The sequence below is a fragment of the Musa acuminata genome, chromosome BXJ1-7 (assembly GCF_036884655.1).
Source record: "Musa acuminata AAA Group cultivar baxijiao chromosome BXJ1-7, Cavendish_Baxijiao_AAA, whole genome shotgun sequence".
Classification (NCBI taxonomy): domain Eukaryota; kingdom Viridiplantae; phylum Streptophyta; class Magnoliopsida; order Zingiberales; family Musaceae; genus Musa; species Musa acuminata.
In genome coordinates this window covers 5,476,420-5,486,639 of record NC_088333.1, presented here as the reverse complement: position 1 = coordinate 5,486,639, position 10,220 = coordinate 5,476,420, and the positions used below count along the sequence as shown (strand labels likewise).

The 10,220-nt window shown below is 35.7% G+C and overlaps 1 protein-coding gene across 1 annotated transcript; it reads right to left on the bottom strand.

Annotated features, from left to right (window-relative positions):
• Positions 1-62: 62 nt before the first annotated feature.
• Positions 63-8,202, bottom strand: LOC135679875 (uncharacterized). The gene is made up of 6 exons (XM_065193858.1): positions 7,943-8,202; positions 7,724-7,824; positions 7,379-7,644; positions 3,677-3,856; positions 646-847; positions 63-563 (listed from the first exon to the last, which is right to left on the bottom strand). Exons 3-6 carry the CDS (start codon positions 7,598-7,600, stop codon positions 220-222), a joined length of 948 nt encoding a protein of 315 aa, XP_065049930.1. The 5' UTR covers positions 7,601-7,644; positions 7,724-7,824; positions 7,943-8,202; the 3' UTR covers positions 63-219.
• Between the last annotated feature and the right edge of the window lie 2,018 nt (positions 8,203-10,220).

The window sequence follows — 10,220 nt, the reverse complement described above, 5'->3', positions numbered from 1 at the left end:
TCCTGGATGAATGAAGTGGTAAAAGATTTCAAACAGGTTAACTGAAAGAAAGCAAACCAAGCACCACGTAAGCCACAATGACAGTACAAGTGAAGATACAGTATCACATAAGCTACAAGACCGACATTGCAACAAAGAACAAACTGATGTGAACCATTACATCAAAAAGCAAACACCCACAACTGACTACAAGAGCTGCTTCGCTTAATGGCCGTTAGGCTACACAGAGAAACCAAGCCAGCCAACCAGCTGAACAGCAATCCTGATGGCTGACGGTGCAAGCATATGAGCAATGACAGGCAGTGTCCGAGAAGAGAGAGTACCCAGAATGAACCAGTTGATACTAAGTAGAGCAACAGCATCGGAAGCCGGCCTGTTCCTGATGGTTGAGAAAAACTCGAGCACGCTGCCAAGAGATATGCCTACAACAGTAAATAGGGCTACTACCAGAGGAACACATGGGTCTTCAGCTTCCCAGATGATCATGCCTACCAGAAGAGACAGGAATGAACTGAACAAACTCCGAGAAAGTACCACAACTCTCTGTTGCCTCAAAGCCTCACCTATGGTAAAATTTCTTGAGAACACTACGAACAGAGATGAGCTCACAAGCAGCTTAAAAAGGTTATGTTGCCAAGGCATTACCTTTTTCATGAGGTTCCTCTGGGTCCGAAAGGCTTAAGCCCCTCCGGTTGTAACTTGGATGCATTGAAGTGCTACCATAATCAGTGCCAATTAAGATACTCTCTCGGGATCTCACATCTTTTTCATAATGAGATTTGCTGTTCCAGAGGGTTTTTCCCTGAACTTCATTCGATCGCATGTTTTCTTCTTTAAGTTCCTGCAACTGCCATGATATGAAAATATCAGCAGCAAATGATTGGAAGATGGTTATTACTGCTGAATGTTAATAGAGATTAAACAATTGTATCAAAATTCGTATGGCATAACACATGTTCTGCAAACCATCACTTTGATTCGCAAGAGGTTGACAAACAATGACCTACTTAGTACATATGGGAGGATCTAAAATCAGCAAGTTCAGTAATGACCCATGAGGATCAAGGCTTGATGCTCATGGATCTAGAGATCCGATCCACTCATGATGATCATCATGGTGATAGGAGTATGTATCTTGGCTTTACATATTATTTATTCGACTTACATGTAAGCTAAAACTCCTTTCTATGAACATGTACTGTTTTTTATCCTTATCTGGGTTTCAATTTGATATTTTTTTGTTTTCTGGACAAAATCACTTTATTGTTGTCGATGCTAATTGTGTTACCAAAAATAGGTTTTAAGGAATCCTAAATGAGGGTTTTAACTTTTTTAGATATTTTCAAGGCTTTTCTCAGTACTGCAGTATGTATTGGCAAACCATGTGTATTGCAGTAAAAAATGAATCGGTAGCAGTCCGGTTATGGACTGGTATGGGTCCAGAATGTGACATTCAATTCCTTGGCTAGAGATTGAGAAAGCCATATTTAAGTATTCAATTTATTACATCAAAAAGGAGTTCACCCCTCTCTAGATCCCAATACACAAACTCATGAAGGAAAGTGAGACATCAATATTGAAGTATTTATATTTAATCTTCCTACACTGAACCTTAAGGCTGAATACTGCATACTGAAAATTTTACCATCCCAACCCCTAGAGAGCACTTATATTTCATATATTTTCCCCCAATAATAACAACATCAAATATGACAATAACCATGACAGAATTTTTGCCCATGGAGCTGTGCTATTAAATTTCAATGTCAAGGTTGGAGAAAATCTCATCTAACCACTACAAAATGGATAAATGAGTTCAATAACAAATATCAAGTTCTTTTAAAAGAACTATGATCAGAAAATGTAGGCTAAGAGATCAGAAAACATCTATTATGCTAGCCAGTGTTTAAAGATTAACATGACCATCCAACAAATTAAATGGCAATATTACAAGGTCTGAAATTTTGTACCGTACCGGAGTTTCGACGATCGCTCAGTACGGTACAAAATTTTTATTTTTATTTATTTATTGGCTGATGTCGCATCGCCTCGGCGATGTCGCCTTTTCCTTCCCCACACGGGGCGACGTTTATTTAAATAATATATGTATATATATAATTATATATATATATATATATATATATACCTACCTCGGCGACGTCGTGTCGCCTCGGCAACGTCGCCGTAAAAGGCGCTGCGTCGTCGAGAAAGCCGACGTCGTGTCGCCTCGGTGACATCGCCGAGGCGACGCGACGTCGCCTCGATTATTTAATATATATATATATGTATATATGTATATATGTATATATGTATATATGTATATGTATATATGTATATATGTATATGTATATATGTATATATGTATATGTATATGTATATATGTATATATGTATATATGTATATATATATATATGTATGTATATATATGTATATATATGTATGTATATATATGTATATATATATGTATGTATATATATATATATGTATGTATATATATATATATATATATATATATATAATTTTATTATTATTATTCGATCCGCCCGGTAACGGGCGGTCCGCGTACTGATAACCTCTCGAACCGGTACGTACCGCCCGTACCGGGCGGTACAGTCCGGTATTGCAGACTATTAAAGTCACATCCAGTTTCCTGCATACCCTAGTTGATAGAGATACATAAAAGCAAAGTTATTCTTATGCCATGACAACCAATATTTTCTCATATTAAATAACATGTCTGATCCTATACAAAAGTCTTAAATACCACATGTTCAAATTCACTTTTAGTTATCAAACTTCATAACCATACATGTACAAGCATAGTGGAAAACACACAAGTTTTCCTTTTTCAGCTTCTATATCTTTATTATGATGCATCCCCTCCTCTTCTCCCATGCTCCATATCTTAATTGAAGAACAAATTATTCATTTCTTTCATCACAATGACAAGACCATTACCATGGGAAACGATACCAAGAATTTTCTAGCGTAACTCACTGATAACTAAATTCAAGCAAGGACATCTTATTTTTATCAATTAACATATCCATTCCTCCACAACTGGTAAAAGGAAAAAGAGATCATGTTAATTGACCACTCTGATAATTATGCATAAAAAATCCCAAATCTAGACCAGCTCATTCACCAAGCCCACACGAACAACTTGTTTGTCATAGCTATCATATGTTGCTTCAAGTATAAGATCTTAGCCATATTTCCATGAACCAAACCATAATAAGCATGTATCTCTACTTATGTTTCCTGTTGAAAATTCCATAAAATGTCACTTACCAGTGGAAAATTCCAGCACGTGTTAATTCATGATACTAAGATTTTTATCTGAGCTAAACCTTACCCAGAAAAGAAAAAGTCAGTTGTCAATCACATGAAATAAGGATGATAATCAGGAGTAAATTCTAAATGAACTAAAAGATGAATTAGGACATGTCAACACATGATCATCTATGAGAATTACCAGCTCCTATGAAACTTGCTATGATTACGTACTGATCACAAGCCTGTTCATAACTCCTTTATGATCCACCTTTCACAATGTGGCACACAAGTCATACTATTGAGCTTTCACTCTATTTGACTAGCTACAACATAGACGAAGCTAAATTTTAAAGTAGCTCTGAATTATATCTCAAAAGTTTGTTTAAGGAAAGAAAGTCACCTCATTCTCAAGTAGGTCAATCCTAGTTACAGCTTTCTCGTGTTCCTCTTCAATCTCCTTAAGTATCATTTCTATGACCTTTCGATCGTCCGTTGCTATCAGCAGCCGTTCTTCAAGTTCCTTATTTTCCCATACGAGATTCTCTAACTGAATTTGCATCTCATTGAGAAGCCTCTCTAGCTATACATCAACAGCGTCAGTCATTTGTTAATTGAACTTTTTTACAGGAAATAGACATATATAATAATGACTGACATGATCACTAGTTAATGAGATGCAATTGACAGGTCATAAACCACTAGCAACAAACAGTGAATAATCAATGAATTAATATATCCTCTTAGAGAATTGTATAATTCAGCACTATGCAATTGGTAAAGATGTGCAATAGAGAAGTAAAAGTAGTTGGTAAACATTATAGATGATACACATACATCAATTTCTGTGGTCTCCAAATTAACCACAATTTGCAGGAGCAAGCCAAGTCCAAATAACTGCTAGTCTAGTCATAGTCAAAACCAGCTAAAAAATTAGAACTTCAGAGCCGTAGATTTTTAATCCAAATCGCTAGGAGAAAGGAATTATACAAACCATATTATCAACTCTTCCTCTCCAACCTTTCCTTTTCTCCATCTTTCTCCTTTCTTCTCCTGACATGATCGAACCATAGCACGGTGTATGTCAAGCGTAGCCCGGTGGCTCCACGCCGTGACCGGAGTCTGATAGGCTAATTGGCCTATAACTTTATTTTGATCCAAACCATTGACCAAAATGCTTAAGCTGGAGAAAGGAATTATACAAACCATATTATCAACTCTTCCTCTCCAACCTTTTCTTTTCTCCATCTTACTTCTTTCTTCTCCTGATATGATCGAACAATAACACGATGTATGTCAAGCGTAGCCCAATGGTGGCTCCACGCCGTGTTGAGTACTTTGACTCCAACCATGGGTAACCCTTCCTACTCGAGCCCTCTCACCATGCTCAAATATTGGGTCTTACTCGAGCTCTCTCACCATGCTCAAATACTAGGTTGGCTCTGATACCAAATGTCATGACCCGAGTCTGATGGGCTAATTGGCCTATAATTTTATTTTGATCCAAACCACTGACCAAAATGCTTAAGCTAGAGTTAATGTAGTACACTCATCAGACCCTTATAAGTCAATCTTAGTCTTTGCCCACTTCCGATGTGGGACTAATTGGGGGTATTACACCATACTTCCCAATTTATACAGCATTGGCCGTGCACCCTACCGTTTACACAACACCAGCAACCAATGGTAGTTGGCTCAGAATTTAATTTCTCGAGAACCTAGAGACACAAACAGGACAAACAAGAAAGCAAAGAAGGAAGCCAATGAATTGAAGAGCAAGCTAACCTAAAGAAAATATAAGCACTGAGAAAATTTAGGAGAAAGTTTCAGATTCAATAAATTTTCTTTTAGTTCATTTCAGCATTTGTTTGGCACAGACATAAGCTATTGAGTAAAAATACTATTAGATAGTTTTTTTTTTTTTAATTTTATCTCAATTGTATCAAAGAATATATACTATCCTATTATGTCGAATTGCTAACCATATCAAAATCAAACAATGATAATAAAAGAAAGGTAAGGACCTTGCACTTCTCTCTGTCTAATATGTGCAAACATAAGAGTGTGTTATTAGAATATTTTATTTTCATTTCAGTTGTTCGATTATATGTGACAAAAAATAATCATTGCTACAGAGAATACCAAGCCTTAAGAAGCATGAGAAGCACATAGTGAATCCGAAGATCCAGTATGCATATACAAATCAATCTTCCTAATACATTTTTGACATGGGACCAACAAATCATGCATGCATGTGTTGAAGTCCCACCCACATAATCTTTCCTCTCAATAATGATATTCTACGAACCCATCAAAGCTCCCACTCAGTAGATATACAGTAATTGCTGCCCAAGCACAACCCACTGGGGAGACTGCTCGCTTTCAAAAAGATCACAATCCAAAAGCTTCTACTGTAATATTCAAGGTTCTCATCAAGATCTAAAATATCAGTTTGATCCACCTTCTCATGACATTCTGACATGGGACTACTCCCTCGCAAACTAACCTCAACAGTGTGACTCTTCATAAACCATCTTAAAGTTTGCATTTTATGGATTAATATTCCTTTTAAAGTGACAAGCTTCCAGGAAAAAAAAACTTCATATAAGAATGAGACTCAGGGACATTCCTGTTATGCAAGTAAAAAAATGGCAGATCAGTTCTATCTGGCCCAAGATACTCAGTTTCCATCGTATGCTAGACCTAGTCTATTTGGTGGGCCAGGTTACGTCAAATATCATTTTAAATTTGTGGGTCAGGCTCGGGCCAATCCTGGCCATGTGCTGTCCCCATATCGTTTATGCTCTCTTTCTTAGAACAACCCTTTGACAACTAGAACTCCTCAGTCCCTACAATTTAGCTTATTTCCTGCTAGCTCTCTCACACACACCTCTTTTCTGCTCCATTGTAATCTGAAAGGTATCAATCCCCTTGCTCCTAGCAAGTTCTTTTCTCTTCAAGCAAGGTCTATTTTAACAAAATGCAAAACGAACATATAAGTGACCCCAGTTTCATTTAGTCTTAAGGAAAATAGTTTAAGCGATAAAGCTCAAAATTATATAATGATAGCATTCGGATTATTTACTGTGCCCATAACATGGCCGACCTTGAATAGTTGAGAGAAATGCATCTTGCTGTTGTCTTTTTTTGTATCAATTGTCGACACAAAATTTACTCTTATTGTCAGCAATTAAATCATATTAGAAATTGTCCAATTAAATCATATGGCATTAGCTAACTGATTGGATGTTGTAAAATTAGAACATATTCCTAGATACTCAAATACCATGGCACATATGCTTGCGGGTTTTGGGAAAACAGTATGTTCTCCATTTTTTTCTTGGCTTGCTGATAATCATTCAGCAAAGAAGTTTGTATCTTCCAGTTAATTATATATAATCTATTTTATTTCAAAAACTCCTATGGTACTTTTTGCTTGGTAGCAAGTTAGATGCTCTAATGACAACGTAATATTTCACTTTTATAATACCTGATAGATCTACATAGAGTGAAATACACTTGATTTCGCTTTTTTAAATTTCCAGCTTTCCAGTAACCCCATATATATATTCCCTTCTCTTTTTTCTTGAGAAATGCAAATGTCAAAATTATTAGTTAGCATAACATACATGGTTTAATATCTTTCACATTTTCTTGACATACAAAGTCTTCAAAACTGCAGTTTGTTTCTGTCCTTGGTGTATGATTCGGTCATTGAGGAAGTTTTACCAAAGAAATTTGGTGGCACACAATATGCTTAGTATGCTTCTCAACAATTTTATGTTACACTATGCAAGCAGCCAAGCTAGAACTTCAAAATGAGATGGTACCAGCTCACTTAGTTATACAACTAACTGCAAACACATAATCAAGCAGACAAGCTCAACAATCTTTGGGAAAATGACAACCTTCAATAGTGAATATAGTAAAACCAAGCGACATAAAGTGAATTCTTAAGGCCTACAGCTTTATAAGCGTCGACATAAGTTAAAACAATACAGCAAGATAGAAATGGCTAGTTATTGAGTAGCATAATGCAAAATGTATAGCCTCCAAAGAAAAGAAAATAAAAAGGCTTGTATAGGTTTCTGCAGGAGAGACTGACCTTTACTTCGTTCTTCAAGGCAGTCAGCATTCGCATTGGTAGAGTCATGAAAGTAATCCCCAAAATGAGAAAGTGCCAACAGAGGTCCACGTGAAAGTTGATGATCAATTTCAATAGTTGCCAGAATACCAGCGTGGGAAGAGCAACCGTCCTCACTCCCAGCAGGAAGAAGATTTGGACCAAACCGAAGGGTTTCACAATCAAGTATACCATATTCGTCATTTACACGAACACATTATCGGCACATCTGGACGACACATACTTGTCTGCACTGGTACGATTGCGCGAGTGAATTAAATATCTGAGAACACAAACAACACATTTGTAGGGGAAGAAAAAACCTACCGACCGCACCATGGGAAGAACACCATTCACGATCTGCGTCGCAATCGAAGGAATGCTGCACCTGAGGCGGAGGAGATAGAGAAGAAGTTGCAAAAGAAAACCTGGGAACAGGGAAAGCTTGAAACAATATACCAACAAAAAAACAACGGATTTCGTGTGCAAGAAAACCACAACGGTGTCATATGGGAATAGAAGAAGAGATAAAGCGGGAGCAGCTACCTGCGAGGCCGACGACGAGGAACGTCCCGTTTCCTCCTCTCTTTTCCAACCGAGTCCGCGGCGGATGGAAGGATGGACGATGGGGATGAGGACGAAGTCGTGGGAATGAAGGTGGAGAGGAGGAGGAGGAGTGACACGTCGCGGCGTAGAAGGGAGGAAGCCATGGGGGGATGACACGCGCGAAAGGTCGACGCTTTTTTAATGCGAAGCCGGAGAGAGGCATTGGGTTCGGACGGCGCTGCAATTTCCTATATGTCTTCTTGTTTCTCGTTCTTGTTGGTTTTTCTCGTGTTGTTCCGACTGACTTAGCTACGGTTCGGATCCCGTTATAGTCGGTGCTTCCGTTGCATTTATTATTTTATAATATCTAATTATATAATTTTTAAAGAATTTTTCGATCAATCGATTTTTTTTAATTAAATATAAGATATCATTTAGTCTCATATTGATTGAGAAATATGAAAACCAAGGATTCATAACTCCTTCGGATCTCTCTTACTCTTAAAATATACTTTTTTAAATTTATATATTTAAAAAGGATAAAATCATACGCCCTCGAAACGAGCCAACGGGTCACACTAATGATCGACCAACCAAAGGTCTCTTGCTCGAATTAAAACTTATTTGAATTTACTTAATCAAATTAATTTAAAATTAGTATTTATTAATCAATTTATAATTTAAAAATAAATTAATTTTTTATATTTTTAAAATAAATCACTTTTGTATAATTGAATGGATCGATATGATAAAATTTATAATTAAAACCATAAAATTATATTTTTGGATTAATTTAATTAATCGATTTAAACCAGATAAGCCTTAGGACAATGAACTTAACTAGATTGAGATTTTTTAAATTAACATTAATTTGATATGGTTCAAGTTAATTAATCAAATCAAGAAAAAGTATCCCAAATCAAAATCACTTATAGTCTTCAAAATCAAATCAAGTCGACTTAATTTTTTTATTAGATTTGAACACCCCTATATGTATAAATAAAAAGTTAACAACACATCAATAAATATAAAAAGTTAAATTTAATCGCTAATATATGCAGGATAATTTACCCATAAAAATTTTTACTAAATAACGTCTATGTATTAAGAATTTATTTAAGGTTTTTATAAATCCGAATTCTACCCTCTTATGAAAAGCGAGAAATACAAGTCCTCTCTTTCGATTCCTTGCAATTCCATAGAAACAAGATTGAGATGTTAAATCTTTGACAGATAGTTAATCTTCGGAGGGGATCAATCTAATCTTAGGGCATTGCAATACCACATTCAACCGACTTTATTTTATATTATGATGATTTATCCTAAAAAATCCTTAAGTTTTGGGATTTTATCAAGAAACAGTCTTTTTATCAAAAGCCTTGAAACAAAAAATATATATATTATTTTAGAAAAGAATATCATGGGTTTATTATTTAAAAAAAATTAATTATTCAAACTTAACCTGTATTAAGCTTAAAGTGTGTTTGCTTACTAAAAAAAAAAAAAGTTAGCATTTTGGACTCTTCGCTAAAGAGTTAATCTTTTTGTTCAACCTATGTTAGCAAGATTATGCGTTATAGTTGACACATTTCTTTTAACAAAGCAAAATTGCATAACGTAGGCCTGTTTTTAATTTTGAATCTTTAATTTTAAGGAAAATTTAGGATTCGAGATCAATAGGATAGTTTCCCTCTCATCCTATGCTAGTGTTGTCACGACTCTAACCTAATAGACTAATTAATCCATCAATTTAAATTAATAATATCATATTTATCAGATTTTTATAAGTTAATTTTAATCTCATCCATGTCGGGATATTACAAGTGTATTCCTCCAACTAGAATTCAACATTGTTCAATTGTATCAAAATTGAAAAGTAATTGGTTGTTGGCTGGTGTCAAAGCCCATCGTTGAGGAATGGCAAGTGATCCATTAGAGAGAGTAAGGCCGGTCCATGGAGCTGAATTGAAGTCTTCGAGTATGGCTCTACAACGATCATCTTCTCAGCACTTCATCGATGAGGTTTTACATGTAGCTACGAAGCTTGTCCTCACTACGGTGCGATCTTTACAAAGTGAATCATTATGCAATTGAGATCCACTTTGTCATCTCATCCTTAGTTGATTTTGCCTAAAACCGTATCGTACTTAAGCGATACCTAACGACATGCATAGAAAAGAAAAAAAAAATTAGAAAGACGAATGCAAGAGTTATATATCGTCCTTACACATAAAAATAAAATGAAATTTAAAATCACAACCAACACAAAACAACTATG

Coding starts and splice junctions, on each gene's coding strand:
- LOC135679875 (XM_065193858.1), bottom strand. CDS start 7,600: ATGACGAATATGGTATACTTGATTGTGAAACCCTTCGGTTTGGTCCAA. Junction 3,857..7,378: donor CCTTGAAGAACGAAGTAAAG/GTCAGTCTCTCC, acceptor GTTGATGTATAG/CTAGAGAGGCTTCTCAATGA. Junction 564..645: donor AGAGGAACCTCATGAAAAAG/GTAATGCCTTGG, acceptor ATTTTACCATAG/GTGAGGCTTTGAGGCAACAG.